We start from the raw sequence: 16368 nt of genomic DNA, 5'->3' as shown, positions 1-16368 counted from the left end.
CATTCAAAGGAAATTTCTCCGTTTACCCCGTTAAGTAGCAAGGCATTAATTTTACTTGTACTTATCAAAATACCTTAGGATTCTATATCCAGTTGATCCTTCAATAATGAGGATAACAATAATTTTAAAAACCAAACCAAGACACCCACCCAGTATTCTACCATTGCCTGTTGCCTTGGTAATCCAAACGCCCAGGAACTCACTGATTATCGGTGAATGGGAATGGCATTGTTCACACCGCAGTGCCTCTGCTATGTTAATGTGAGATAATGGCAGCCAGAAGAATCCTTTTGTTCCCAGCTTTGCTGTTTATTCATAGTGCCTGGAGGTCAGCAATTGCTACAACAATCAGGAAAGGAGCTACTGAAACAGATTCCACTTCTGGGTTTTGTTTTGTTTTTCTTTTTGCCTCCAAAACCAGAGAGAGAGGAAGAAGAAAAAAGCTCTGCACAGAAACCAGGGAACTGAAGGATGATCTACAGGGAGAGTGAATCAGAGAAGGTATAGCAGGCAGCATGAATGAAGGGTTTGATGGACTTGCGTTTGTAAATCCAGCTAGTATGCTAGTATGCATGCCCAAAGAACAGCAAAAATAGCTTTTGAAAAGAAGAGACAAGACACTATTATTTAGCATTTTTGCCCCCCCTACATAAACCCAGCCATGCCATGCTGATTAATCTATTTTAGATTAATTTTAATAGCTTAATCATTTGCAGTAACTAACTTTTTATTGGAATCAGTTCTTTCCAACATTAATCTATTATCACATTTCTATTTCTATTTCTATTTCTTTACATATTCACCAGCTTCATGTGCTGTCCTTTCAATGAGTTCAGTGTGACATATATGGGAGCTATCAATTTTTATCCTTAACAACAAGCCTGTGAGGTGGTATGGGCTCAAAGTGTGTGACTAGTCCAGGGTCACTCATGAAATTTCCTGGCAGAGTAAGAATCTGATCTCCCAGATCCACATCCACTCAATGTGATGCTGCCCTTGAAAATGGCCTGGAGATCACAGCCAGAGCAAATTGCGACCGCCAGACTGATTTGACCACTCACAGCTACATCACATCAATTATAAAAGGTATGTGCTGACTTCATATACGCTACAAAGCTGAATTTAAAGTTATAGTGTTGACATATGAAGTCCTGAGTGCTGTGAATCCATTATCTGAAGGGGCAATTATCTCTGCATTGCCCAGTCCATTATTTAAGATCTGCCAGGAAAGGCCTTCTTGCTATATGTGGAATCTGGGGACCTGGTACTTGGAACAGGGCCTTCCTGGTGGTGGCAAGCCAATTGTGGAATATCCATCCCTTAAAATCTGGATGATTACTTTTATGCATCAGCAGAAAACATACTTCTTCCTACAGGCCTTCAGGAATGGTGAGTGTGTACATAGCCAAATGCATCCACCTGGTTTATCAGATGAATGAACTGCATTATGCCTGCTGGTTTAAAGATGTTTAATTAACTTTGTGGGGTATTTTATCATATCTTTTTATCGTCATGACCTGCTCTTTTGCTATAAGCACCCCACACCCACACCCACACCCCAGATTCAAACCTGAGTTACCGTGTACAGCCAGGCATGGCTCTTGACCCATCAGGTGCTATCCCTACCAGATTCTGGCAAGGTGAAGCCATTTGCCTTGGCAGGCAGATCCAACAGCCTCCTTGCCGCTGTCAGCCCCGCGGACCTACAACCAGCTGCTGCCACAGTGCTGCTGCCCTCACTGCTGTGTCCTTGTTGCTGTGTTGTGGTGGCAGCGCACACACAGCTTAAGGCAAGGGTGCAGTTGCGGTGGTGGGGCTGGAAGCAGGGAGGGGGCTGGCATAGTGGGGAGGGGGACATCTTGCCTACAGTGGCTAAACATCTTGGGCCAGTCCTGCTCTGCACCTTAGCTCCCAACTACATGCCTTGAATCCCTGAGTTACGAGTCCTCAGGAAATGGGACAGTCCCACCTGCACCTGCTTCCTAATCTGACCTGCATCTTAGACGCAGGTAGATTCCTCATTCAAGCAAACATGGGTCTTCATGTGTTATATGAGGCGGAGACATAGGGCATGCACAACACATTATTACTCTTGTTGTGTTCCTGTCTGAAAAGGGCCTGGACATCACTTCATGTGAAGGAAAACCACGAATAGATTCACGTAACCATTTTTCTTGACTGCAAATCACTTACTGTCCTCAAAACTGAATTGGGCCATAAGAGGAAACCATTTAACAATGTTACAACTCATTATTAGAATCCATATTTTAATATTTTCTTTCTCACCCTTTAAAAAAAAAAATACAGATGAACAACAGCACCAAAGCAGCCTACCCCTTCGCCAAATAAGTATATTCTTAACATTTATTCACCCAACAAAATTAATCTTCTCAGTTAATGTTCTCCGTGCTTGATTAATCTAGACACTAGAGAATGCTTGATTATTATTTTTTGAGGGGGGGGGACGAGGATGTAGTGGGACCTTAATGAAAACCACCAAGTCCCACCCCCTAACTTCCTTTCAATTTTAGCCAAATTGTGCCCACCCTTTTCTAGAAGTCTTCAAAAAGTAGTAGGTAACTTGGCAATCAAGCACTTGATTTCTGTAGGCTCAAATGTGTTGTGAATCAAGATCTATGCAGCCTCTCAGTTTCACTATCAGTTGAGGAAAAGGGAAGAGCGAAGCAGGTGCTTATCAAATGGTTTTACCAAAATAAACTATGGTTTACGTATTACAGGAATGCAGTAAGTCTAATTTTAGCTTATGAATTGTAAGCACTGATGTCAGCTGTGGATACAGTTCCACTTCCAGGTCATGGTTCTTTCTGTATTTTTTAAAAAGGTTATTATGGTCTAGATATGATTCAACAAACCACATAATCAAGGGGGTTCTTCCTATGACTGGTACAAAAATATTAAAGCAAAAGGGAGTGAAATGGCCAAAATCCATTCCTTGTCCTCAAGCTTGAAAAGGACACCTAAATGATATTTCAGATGAACTTCATGGATGCCTAATAATGCTAATAAATAATAAAGCCCCTAACTGAATTAGTAGTTAATTTCATCTTTCATTTAATTTTATCAAACCTCTGGAATCAAATCACTTGTATTATTTTTTTTAATAAAAAAAACTTCATCTCTTTATTTTAATCAATTCTGATTTCTCTACGAAAGCATCCAAATACGATCACTGGTTGTAAGGAAATTGCCATTTAATTAATATTGAAGGCAAATTTGGGGATGATAGGAGATAAAAAAGGAGCCAAAAAGACTTGCGATAACAGAAAATGCTGCAATGAATAGCTGTGTGTTTGCAGACATTGTTACTGACACTGCAAAGCATTAACATGTGCTATACAAGCTGCAACAAGTACCTTCCTAAGTGTACAAAGCTCTGAATGACTACTAAGTAGATGCTCTTGTTGAAACCAGCACAGGGTTTGGTGTGCGCTTGCCTTCTTTAATTTACAATTGTTTTTAAAAGCTTGATTTCAGCAGAAAATTATGCTCTAATTACCTGCTGCCAATTGAGTTCACATTAAGCATCTCTAGGTCTTCACCTGACCATGCAAAGGGTTGAACTACGGGTGGGGCACACAAACCCTGCCCCCAAAGTCTCTGAACTTACAAGTCTTCTCTTCCCTGTCTTATCAGGGTTCCTGATCGTGGACTGGTTCAATGGAATGCACTTAGAAATCCCCTTCAGACCTTCATGCTAAATGCACAAAGGTCTGCAGAGAAACCATGTAGTAGCTGAAGCAGTTGGAGCTGGATATAACATTCACCCTGGTTAAAATATTGTCTCTGCCACATACTCTCTTGCTTTAGTCAAGCCTTCTCATGCTCCTCTGCAAACTGACCTGGCTGATGTGGGGCTAATTTAGATAATGCATGGGAATTGTTTTGAACATTTCAAATGTACAACATAAATGCAAAATATACATGCTAGACCTTCCTTTTTCATCTTTTCATTATTTTTTAGGATCAAAAGGAATATACTGGGCACAATTCAGCAATTTTAACTTCTTCTTTTTTAATTCTATATTGCCCTTAATTGCAAGTGACCCCAATGTAGTTTACACACAATCCAATGAAATCAATGCATAGCCAGGCCACAATTTGTTTTCAGTTCTGTACCCCTTCTAGAGCTCACTCAGTACACATAACCCACAAGCTACTTGAACATTTATTCTGAGTTTAAGACTGCAAATCCTAAAAAACAACAATACTCCCAGTTCTCTCTTAAGATAACTTACTAGATTTACAGAAAAGCTTTGTCTTCTAAGCAACTCTGCCTCCAGAATTTAAATCTACACTTCAGCTGGGGGCCATAAAATACTTCAGATACTGTTTTCTCTGAACAGACTATTTTCTGTTTCAGTTAATCTGGGAATTATAGCAATAATAATTGGTATATTTAATATAAACATCCGCAGCTGTATAACTGAATGCTGTTATCTTAGACCTTAGAAATCACATGCTCATTACACAACGAAGTTTCTGGGGGGAAATGGTACAAGTGCAAAATGTGCTGAATGTTGACATTCTCACGTGAATGTTGATAATATCAGATGATGTGTGTGAATGTCCAAATGCAGAAATGTCATTACTTTTCAGACATTCACCACTGCATGCTGACAGGTGACTGTCAACATTTGAAGATGTATTCTTGAGCTTTCAAATATTCACAGAATTTGCCTCTGACAATCAATCTGAATGTGTGAATGTCACCAAAAATTGGAAAGTCGCTGTAACATATTGATGGTTTCAGGGCACTAAAAAGTACCGTATTTTTTGCTCTATAAGACTCACTTTTCCCCTCCTAAAAAGTAAGGGGAAATGTGTGTGCGTCTTATGGAGCGAATGCAGGCTGCGCAGCTATCCCAGAAGCCAGAACAGCAAGAGGGATTGCTGCTTTCACTGCGCAGCGATCCCTCTTGCTGTTCTGGCTTCTGAGATTCAGAATGTTTTTTTCCTTGTTTTCCTCCTCCAAAAAGTCTTGTGGTCTGGTGCGTCTTATAGAGCGAAAAATATGGTACATATTTTTTTTCAGAATTGAAAAGATCTAGCTAATAATATCCTTAGAAAGAGGTACTGTAAACTCTTTAATATAACTGTCAGCTAGAACATGTGGACATCACTTCCTTGCGATCATGGCCCTCAGTTCTTCTGCCAGGCACCCATCAACATTTGTGGCATATTTCATATATTTTATATTCATGCAACTGCCTGGCTGCCTACTTCTAGCCAGTTCGCCAAGCTTTATTTGTCCTAGAGCTACCACCACACATACGGGGAGAAAAGGATCGCCAAGCTTCCATTCTGTGCAACTGGGTCTCTTTCCTGTAACTTTGGAATATTTAAGAAAACATGCAATAAATATGCCCCTGTGAGCTTATGTTCTTGCTGATTTTTTTCACTCATCACTCAAATGTGCATGGGAAGGAAAGGGGCAAAAGAGAGGGGAGGGAATCCAGGTAACTGACTAGGCAGCAGGAAAAAAGGACAACACTCTGATCTTTTGAGTACAATTATAATGAGGGCAGATCACAGAATATCCTCAGTGAGAAGCTTGTAACAAAAGACCACAGAGAGAGGGAAATTTGATGGGTTTGGTTAAGTGACTCTCATGACAAAGTGGGGACCCTTCCTGCCTTGTGGTGTAACCTTGCCACCTTGTGCTGCTGATAGGGTTAAGTGTATGGAGGGATTGTGGATCAGCAAGTAAAGAGGAGAGTCTTAGTCCTGCGGAATGCAGGATCCAAAGTGGATGGTGGGGCTACAGCAGGAAATAAGGGGGAAGCAAGTGATACAAGAGAGAAAGGCAGAGAGAGGTGTGAGTGAGCTGAGCGGCCAAGGACTCTGAGCAGGGCCAAATGAGAGTGGAGGGTGCTGCAGACCCACTTCCTTGCTGATCTCACCTCTGCTTTTTAGGGTACATCACCCAAAAATGATTCAGAAAGTTTCAGGTAGAGCTTACTTTTCCAAATGCTCTCTCGACCTGCTTGTTTGCTCAAAGGATGGAGCAGAGAAAGGGGAAAGAGGGCACCATGTTGAAATAAGCAAGTTCTCCGAATGCCTTGAATTAACAGAAAGAAAACCTGAGATCTTTTTATTTAGGAGGGGAATATCTCAGGTTATTTTTCAAACCCAATCCAAGAGCTTAGGAAAATTATTTGCTCTGCCCACCCCATCCCTATACAAGCTAGTGGAGAAGTTTTCTTCCATTAGCCTAAACTGACAAGGATGGGGGAATCCTACAGGAACAAAACCTGAGGCTGAAAGAGGGGCTCCTTTCCTCCTGGTCCTCAGCATGTGGAGGGAGGCCCCTCTGCCTCCCACATCCTCATATTTCAGTCATGCAAGGTTTCCAAACTCCCCACACAAACAAATGGAACGAAGCCACTCCATTAGCTTGCATAGCATTGTCTGGGGTGGGAGGAAGAGAACCACGCAGGGCAAAACTGCCAATTCTTCTCCAGCTTGGATTTCCATCTTAAGTGCCAAAGTGCAAGCATTTGGAGCCACTCACTCCTTTCCATAACCCCCTATACTGATTGGTCTCATTTGCATGCAACGCTGGCCAAAATCCATGGTTAGGGAAATTGGCTGATGAATGCAGTTGAAGAAATCTCCACTTGGTTCTTCACTTCCTAGAGCAGGGAAACATAACCTGGGAGAGCTGGTTTAGCGTTACGTATGAACCAGTACTCATGGTTTGTTGGAGAGAAACAAACCATAAGCTCTGGTTCACATGTTAACACTAAACCAGCTGCTCCTGGGTTTGTTTCTCCACTCCAGGAAGAGAAGAGAGGCTTGTGCGTTGGCTCATCTCCCCAAGTATAATTCCTGGCCACCAATACATCTGAACATGGCCATTCCACACAGATCAGAAATATAAGAAATAATTTACTAAATAAGAGGAATTCAGCTATGTGGAATCCAAAGAGGCTGAGGTTCAAGTTTGATCAGAACACATACTCATGCACTTCACATCAGTGCCTGGTGCAAACGTAGCAGAATTATAGCCAAGCTTCTGAAGATGCTTGGATTTCTATCGCTCTTCCCTGCATATAAAATGCAGCTATTTCCCCTACTTAGCAGCAGGCATTCCAGTTACACCACCGATCACAGTAACTAATGCTGTGTGTGCTCTTGCAGGGCAAAGGCCTGCATGGGACTTACCTGTGTGAAAGGGAGGGTTTCATGGAGCTCATGGGCGGCTGCATGGGGAGTTTCCCAGGAGGGTCGTTTTGCCGACTTTTCTGGTGACGCAGCAGCAAGAGTCGTCCCAGCTCCTCACACCACGATGAGAGCAGCGCTGGAAACAAAATCACAAAAGCGATTGGAAGAATGAATTCTGCATCACACACACAGATGGATAAGAATATTGTTTAGATATTTACCAATATAATGCTTACAATAAAAAAAACAAGCAACTCATCTCCCCTGACCATTGGCCAGTGGCGTAGCGTGGGTTGTCAGCACCCGGGGCAAGGCAAGTAATTTGCGCCCCCTAACCCGTGGATTTTAGTAGGGGCAGAGAGCTGCGAGTGCGAGCGCGCCCCCCCAGATGTTGCCATTGGCTATAGTAGCAGGGGCTGATGGGAGCTGGAATTTAAGATCAGCTGGAGTGCCACAGGTTCATCTCTGATATAAACTGTTTTATTAAACTTTATCCTGAAGTATTCTGCTGTAATTTCATTTGCCTTGGTGATTAAAACAGTCTTGGTCCACCAAAATTGTGTACCATAAGCCTCTTCTTCCTTCATTTCTGTCCTTTCTAGCCTTACCACTTTATTTGAAATCAGAATAGTCTCCAGTTAATATTTAAAGCAATTTTAAAAATGCAAGGCCTTATTTTAGTGTTTAGCACCCTGAGAAATGACTACATTTCATGGGCTGTGCCAACTTTTCGAAAGCAAAATATTTTCAGCATGAAAGGAAGGCTTTGGCAACTCCTCAGATACTCCTCCCCCACCCCCATTTTCCACTGTCATGTCTTTCAACATCATTTTCTTGCCAGCTACATGGTCCCAGACCCCCAGAGATCATGTAGTCAGCATGATGATGTCACAAACCCAGACAAACAGATTTGGATATGAGAAAATGCCACCATGCCCACTGATTAAGAAGTTAAGAAACTTCGATCTCAATAGTTGCTGGTCCCTAGTTTAAAAATGGGTAGATATAACATCTGAAGGGGTTGCTCAGTGAGGAAGCTCACTGTTTTTTCTTTCTTTTAGAATTTCTATATTCCCTCTGCACTTTTAGTGATTAATCCCTTAAAGACAGCATGCACACTATGCTCTGGACTAATGCATTCTAAGCAGAGAGAACTACTGTGAGCTCCTTCTCTCTATTAGCCAAAGAATCTGTCAACAAGCATTTGATAAAATTGTGCTCACCCTTTATCCCTGGCACATTATTACTAATGTGCCAGCAACAAAGGGTACTCGCCCTCCCTCTTTCCCCTCTCTTTTATGTTGCCTGGAGATAACAATCACTATCTAACATTACACTGTGGCCACTTGAGTTCTGAGGGGGAAAGCAGGGGGAGAAATGAACAAAGTGTTCTGGAAAAACTGTAAATGCAGCCAGTGTTGGCATAAAAGCAAATGCAGAGTACCTCCACGCAAGCTGAACGCAATTACGGTGGTGTCGAATGGAAACCATCCATCTTAAGTGTAGCTTTGATGCAAGGGGTGAGTTGTTCCTCAAATGTGAGCATATAATGCTCTCGACAAATAAAGATAAAAGGAGGAAGCAGTCTAATGATTCTGTGACATGAATCTGCAAAGGAGTGCCAGTAAACCTGCTTTGCAGTGGGAGACAGACAAGGGGAGAAGCAGGAGAAGGAGTGGCAACAGCAGAATACCACCTGCTTAGCTGAAAGAAAGTTTCCCCTCACCCAGCGTAATCAAGGTGAGATCAATATCCATGAAAGTAAATATCTGATTCATATATAATGCAGCTGTGAAACATCACAGCATGGCCCTCCTTTAGGTAGATGCGTCATACATCTGTGTTTGTGGTAGGTGGCTGTTTGGGTTTTGTTAAAGGAAGAATTTCAAGGAAGAGAGAGATTGAAATTACTCATTGCCATCTTTTACTTCTGGGATTTCTGGACATTTGTATGAAGGCAGAAATATTATGACATCCATGGTGGGGGGAAATGGCCTCCATGTGTTAGCAAAGGCTCAGTCCTGGAGTACAAGTACTTGGGGAAGTTCTCTTGCACAAGCATCACAGAAATCAACAGGAGCTCTGCATGATCTCCCACTCTGCTGTCCTTCAATGCAACATGAAGCACATGCCTCTCAACTTAACTGGTGTTATTTTATTTTTAATACTCATAAATTGCCTCTCCATGTTAACTATGAGCCCATAGTTATGCCAAAGCATTAAAAGCACACTGAAAACAGCTAAAATGAATAAATCAGAAGTGCATTTAAATGCAACAACTCCAAAAACTGAGTTTCTCAGTTACACTAATCCTCAGCAAAGACTGAAGGAGGCCAGCCTCTCCACAGAGGGCAACAACCAAGGCAACAGTATCCTGTGCTCTCATTGGCTAGTGTTTCTCGGTTTTTGGCAGGTGTACTAGTTAGAGACAGAAGGGAACCTTGGCCCCCAGAATTCAACCCACATGTGATTATTCCTCCAAAGCACCTTTATTTCTTGCCTGCTCCCTGGTTATAATTACAATTTTGTTTATCAACAACAAAATGGTCCAAAGCCACAAGTCTCTTTTAAAATGTGTTTTTATGTGTGTATGTGTGTGTGTGTTGATTACACAGCAATAATGAGGGGACATAAAACAGTAAATGCAACAATGCTCTTAAAAAGTCCTGAACGTATCTAACAGTGGGACTGAAAACCCTGCAAAGAATCTTTTCCCCTACTGAAATGTGAAATGGTGTCGTTATTGCTCTTTTCCACCTCCTCCAAAGTCTTTGTGACTGAACATTAAATGAGCATAGACCGGAAACAAAAGCATATCCTATCTTCTCCCACTGCCGCAGAAGAATGACAGGGAGGAAACGTAAGAGTTTCCAGACCACTCTCTGCTACAGAAGCCTGCCTCCACTGTACCAGGCTGCATGTGGCCCAGGAAAATTGAATACACACAGGCCACCCACAGACCCATCTGGTGCAGCTGGATTTTGGAGAACATGACCATGCTCTGCCCATTCCAGTAAGATGAAACAAACAGAAAATTAATTTGCAGATTACTCTATTCATCTTTAGCATGCTTTAGCTGCCGCTTTTTAGGCTCCAACTGTATTTAGGCACATCTCATCTCATTGAAACTCAAAGCACGAGAAACTCAGTATCACACTATAATGAACAGATAAAGCAGCAAGCACAAAGGACAGCCGCAGATGGTGCCAACAGTCAGTTTCTCCTTCTCACACAGAGCAGCCAAGCAGCTGCGTTTTCCCCCTCCCCCTCCTTTATAAAACAGGAGAGCAGATTTTACAGATGGACCCTCTCAGCTCTACTTTCTGCTGCAGTTTAATGCCTGGATTTCAGCCCATTGCTACGCTGCATTGCTTTCGGCATTGCAGAACTGAACATTAAGAACCATCTCCCTCTTGACTTCCTTCCCTTAAATGAAGAAAGTTGTCCTTTTGGCTGAAGCACTCAAAGACAGCCTGATCTCCACCCCACCCCACTGGCCACCCCAATCCTTCAGCCACCAAGGCTTCCTCTGTATGTCACAGGAGAGGGAAAGGTTGACAGTTTTAAAACAGTCCTACAATAAATAATCCGCAAGGCTGATGGGCACAAGAGGTGGCCAATTTTTTGACTCAAGACATGGTCAAACTTGGGATGCTAACTGATGGTTCTGGATAAGTGTTTCATTTTGGGGGAATTAAGAAAGAAAACAGAGCCTATTTGTGTACAAACATCTACTCTATGCAATATTAAATATTGACAGTTGAGACCTGCTTGTCAAACAGATGAAAAGGGGAGCAATCGGTGGAGAGATTAAATACCCTAATCTATTTTGTGCCTAAACAGGTACAATCTTCAGTCAAGCAAGAAAGAATCTAAAGGTTCATCACCCTGTCTAGAAAAGTGGAAGGATCGGACAGTAGAGGTTTTAATGGATTGTGCCACGTATTGCATAATGCTCCTGCATACAGAAAACAAGAAGCCCACAGAGAAGACTAGGCCAGAACCCTCCTCTCTGATAGATGGCAAGAATTATAATTCAAATCTACAATTCCCCACCTCAAGACTGAAGTAGTATTGAACCACAAGAGCTCCGTGCTCGGAATGAACAAAAATTCTAAACTGCACCTGAAAATATTTCCCACAGGATAGTACAGTAGTCAGCTAAGTTTTACTCAGGGCAGATATATTGAAATTAGTGAGACCAATTTAGTTGATTACAACCCATAATTTTGGGGTAAACTAAAGATGAATTAAATTCATTTTGGGACAAAACTTTGAATGATTTCTATTTCATCTTCTAGTTCATCCCCCCCCCCACCCTTTATAGTATTATAGTTCCAATACTATGTTTATATTAGGGCTATTAACTAATCAAATAATGTTTATCTTATTTTTCACCTATCTTTTAACCAAATTAAAATAGTTTAAAAATGTAAATAAATTTGCATATTACCCCAAACCTCAACATATGTGCCCTTTTGATATTAAAAGAAGTGTAAGACAATTGACAATTTAATACACAACTATAACCATTGTAATTTCCAATTACAGTAGGCAAAATAGTTTGGAAAAATAGAAACAAGGGCCTTCTTAAACTCCAATCCCACCAATGAAAACTTGTCCTTCTTGTTAAATTTTTCCTGAGCAATTAATCAAGCTTGACATGATTGATCTACTAACTAAAGCTTGAAACCTTCTTTTTTAGAGATCTTTAAACAAGGGTGTGGTTCCCCAGTGACCATTCCTTCCTTTCAAAATGAATACTTCAAAATGAAGAGCTTACATCTGTTTTCATGCTTATTTTATGAAACAAAACAATGGGGGCAGTTAATGCCTTCAAATCAGGAGATTTAATAATAGATAGGGCCAATAAATTCCCCCTTTTTTTGGGGGGGGGGAGGCAGGACCCAGGATGAATGGCAAAGAGGCTCAGTGACCAGAAGTTACTGCTAAATTTGCTAATGTGCGCCAAGCTAACACAACACATGTGACTATTGATTCTGGAACCATCAGGCATAGCTGCTGCGCTGCAAAACGCTGTGGTAAGCATCTATGAGAGACTAAATGAACGAACGGACTCCCTGGAAAGTGAAATACAGAGGCTCATGGTGCTAATCTATTTACCCATTATGATACCCTAGTATTAGTTACAGTTTATCACCTCAGTAAATTACCGCCTCTTGTTAAGAAACGTGCTTCAAGGTGCGACAAACTGTTATTTATAGGCGTACACTATATTTACAGCTAGAAAGGCAGGTGAGAAAGGGGCAGGACAGCAGCTCAGTCATTTCAATGCCTTCTGCTTCCCAGGAGACAGCGGGGAAAGCACAATAGGATTACAGCTTCTTGCTGCGGTTAAGCTGCAGCAAGAGTTCAATAGGCAGCGCAGCACTATTTCCTTCTTGGCTGCTCCAGGAAATCTTTAAAGAAGATGCAAGGTTTGGTTGTGATAAATGCATCTCTGCATTGATTGCTTTTCATTCACAGCAAGTAGAGCCATCCAATGCTAATGGATGCACTGCTATAGGCAAAACAAACCAATAAATGCTTCCACCCCCCCTCCTTTAATGGCACCTTTTACAGATGTGCAATCCTGCATACTGCACAGTGTACTTTATTCCATGGAAGATTGCTGAGCAGTTGCAGAAACGGTTCACACAGTTGCTGCATCACTGCGAAAACTTAAATCCTGTTTACAAAGAGAGAAAACAGAGCAGCTTGGGCAAAAGAGCGCTGTCTTGGTCACAAAATAGTTGCAACGTTTTAAGTGCGATACTGGAAAAATTCAAAAGACACTGTCCGCCAGGCACGAATTTCAAATAGCTATGCAACAAAACATTATTTATTTAACTTTCATCTTTATTATCTACCCCTTCCTCTGAGGATCACAGAGTTATGGGGTTATACCTGGATGTATGGCAGCCCTACAGAATGCCATTTATGAGTTTATATTATATAAACTGGATTGCCATTGTCCAGAGAAGCCAAAGTGGTGCCCTTCAGATACTGTCTGATTCCAACTCCCATCAGCCTCAGCCACTGTGCTCAGCTGTCGTGTAGCATGGGAGCTGTCGTTCAACAACAATGGGTGAGCACTGTGTTACCCCTGCCATACCCTACTGCCAAGAGGTCAGGAAACCTGGCAGACACCTCTGGACCCTAGCCCACTGCCCCATCCCACCCCACCCATCTACTAACACTACTGATGCTCAGCCTGGGTTCTCAGCCACATAGCCACTTGCTGGCTGTCCCAGACAGAATTTAGAGTCTAATGTTAGACTCTAATCTATATCTAGACCCTTAAGTAAATCACTGTTGGATGTATTTTCAAAAGATACTGAACAGCCAGGACTCCTGCAGTGCTTGAAGTGAATGAAATGGCAGGTGCTCAGCACCTTTAAACCACAAGCCAATTTTCTGTAAGCACCAATGTGGATTTAAGAGCTTAACGGCACACACATGGATTTCAAAATTTGCTCTGTCTTCAGCAGATTACTTATATATATTACAATGGCAGAAGGGAAAGGGAGAAGGGAAAGTCTAATAATGCCCTTTGATATGAATTTTCCAGAGAAGTATTCCATAAACACAACAATTGTATATGGCAACAATTATTAATACACCTCTTCTTTGAAATGTGAAAATACAATGGGGGTGCATTAATTCCTATTAATTCAGAAGCATAAGAGTTCAAACGGGGAAGGGGACAAGTGTTCTATTGCCAAATTCATTTTCTGAAGCATCCAGGCCTCAGCCTCTCTGACCTGAGCAAACCTTTGCCTCAGACTCTCTCAAAAACATAAAATGTTTGCTCTCCCTGTCAATTCATGCACCAACAAGGACAGAATCAGGCAGCTTACTCCCATAGTCTCCAATTCCCATTTCAGTACACAGATCCTATTTGACACCACCTGAATGGGATGGCCTCAACATGCTCCCACTCCTTCTCTGAAATGGGAGTTTGAGTTGAGGCAGAAAGTAGCCCATATTTGATGGGGAATTTCCCTTGATGCCATATGGCAGGCACAATTAACAGTTTTCTGGCCTGAGGGTAACATGCGCTCAGAGGGATGTATTTGAGCAGTGTGTATATCAGACCAATACACACTCTTTCACACACAGGAGCTGATCCATAGATATCTTCAGAGGAGGAAGACAATTGCCCACTCAAATGATAAATCTGATGGCTGGGGAGGGGGCTCCACCCACTCCTGCACTGTCTACTTTCCCCTTCCTTTTTACAACTGATGCCCAAATTGGGGGGGGGGGGTGTCCACCATTCTTATTCCTAACATCTTTTCTTAGAGCACCCTTACCCAACCCAGTGCTCTCTAAATTATGGGCAGGCAAACTAAGGCCTGGATCCAGCCCAATCACCTTCTAAATTCGGCCCGCGTACGGTCTGGGAATCAGCGTGTTTTTACATGAGTAGAATGTGTCTTTTTATTTAAAATGCATCTCTGGGTTATTTGTGGGGCATAGGTATTCATTCATATTTCCCCAAAAAATATAATCCGGCCCCCCACAAGGTCTGAGGGACAGTGGACCAGCCCCCTGCTGAAAAGGTTTGCTGACCCCTGCTCTAAATGTTCAGACTACAACCCCCATCAGCAGATTTGACAGCAGTGCTGGCTGGAGCTTCTGGAAGCTATACCTGATGGAGTGCACCAGGATGAGAAAGGCTGCTTTTGAAGCTGCTGACTACAGCATTAACTGGGTATTGTGTAAAATCTCATCATGTGTTGCTTCATACACAGCCAGAACAGAAAAGAAGACAATTGATTTCTTGAGCAGCTCTGTTAACGCCCCCCTCCCCACCTCTCTAATTGACATGGCATCTCAATCATTGGGGGGGGGGGGAAGTGTGTACCTCTGAAAGATACAGATTCAGAGAAAGAGGTGAGATCAGCATTGAAGAATGCAAAAAGGATTCCACATGCTTTAAACTGCAGGACCAAACATCTTCCTCCTCCTTTAGATTCTGAGGTAGGTGCCGGGTCAGCAAATACAGACATCAAGAGCTTTGAAATTACTTAACAAGGCCAATATTTCAATGGAAGGTGCTGGTGCCTTCTAATTCAGGGATGTGTGGATAAGAGACTCAGATCCCATTATTAAGAAGGAAAATATGGAGGAGAAACATAATTTGTACCATTAATTGCTGCTACAGTGCTTGACCCAGATGTACTTTTTAAAATATCCCTGGCCTGTTTCAAACCATCAGTGACATCAACAAAGTCAAAGCCCCTTCCCTCCGAACTGCACAAAGCAACCCAGTTTATTTTGGTTTTTTTATACATAGGCACACAAAATCTGAAGCCAATGGTACTATGGGCCTTTGGTAACCTATGAATTTGAGATGTGAATCAGAAGAAGTTGGAACATACATAATCAGTAATTGATTTGTGCTTTTATACATTTATATTCCAACACCCAGTTTCACTTATATTTAGATTGTGAGGCTGGTCAGTGAGGTTCCTGGAATCATGGGAGAGAGGGCAATAAGGTATTAATCCAACCAGCTCAGTATTGTCAACTAGGACTGTTACCAGCTCTCCAATTCTCCAGACATGGGTCTTTTCCTGCCGCACCTGAAAGATGCCAGGAATTGAACATGGAACCTTTTTCATGCAAAGCATGTACCGTATTTTTTGCTCTATAAGACTCACTTTTTCCCTCCTAAAAAGTAAGGGGAAATGTGTGTGCGTCTTATGGAGTGAATGCAGGCTGTGCAGCTATCCCAGACGCCAGAACAGCAAGAGGGATTGCTGCTATCACTGCGCAGCGATCCCTCTTGCTGTTCTGGCTTCTGGGATTCAGAATATTTTTTTCCTTGTTTTCCTCCTCTAAAAACTAGGTGAGTCTTGTGGTCTGGTGCATCTTATAGAGTGAAAAATACGGTAATCTATTACTGAGCCGTCCCCCAAACATTTAACCCACATGGCAAAGGCCAAGTGACCGAAGATGTACACCAATCATTGCTTTTTTAAAAAAAAAGGCCTGGTGGTAAACAGTGCCATTCTTGTAGGCAGTGTTGCATGGTAACTGGCATTAACAATCTGGCACTCAATAGCAGTTAACATGGCATATACAGTGTCCATATTAGCCAAGCTGAATAATTAGAACCAGACAGGCTGTTGGCAGCAAATGCAGGATGCTTGCTGAAGTTTCAAAGCATCCCTA

The 16368-nt window shown here is 42.2% G+C and overlaps 1 protein-coding gene across 20 annotated transcripts in view; it reads right to left on the bottom strand.

Annotated features, from left to right (window-relative positions):
* ZMIZ1 (zinc finger MIZ-type containing 1) overlaps positions 1-16368 on the bottom strand; it is a 377100-nt gene that overhangs the window by 47410 nt on the left and 313322 nt on the right. For all 20 annotated transcript variants that reach the window (XM_083738291.1, XM_083738293.1, XM_083738280.1 and 17 more), the window contains one exon: positions 7186-7321. In XM_083738291.1, the coding sequence (XP_083594417.1) occupies positions 7186-7321 (136 nt within the window). The remainder of the gene's footprint in view (positions 1-7185; positions 7322-16368) is intronic.

Source organism: Podarcis gaigeae (assembly GCF_964106915.1).
Source record: "Podarcis gaigeae genome assembly, chromosome: 5".
Lineage (NCBI taxonomy): Eukaryota > Metazoa > Chordata > Lepidosauria > Squamata > Lacertidae > Podarcis > Podarcis gaigeae.
This window is presented reverse-complemented; position numbering and strand designations above follow the sequence as displayed.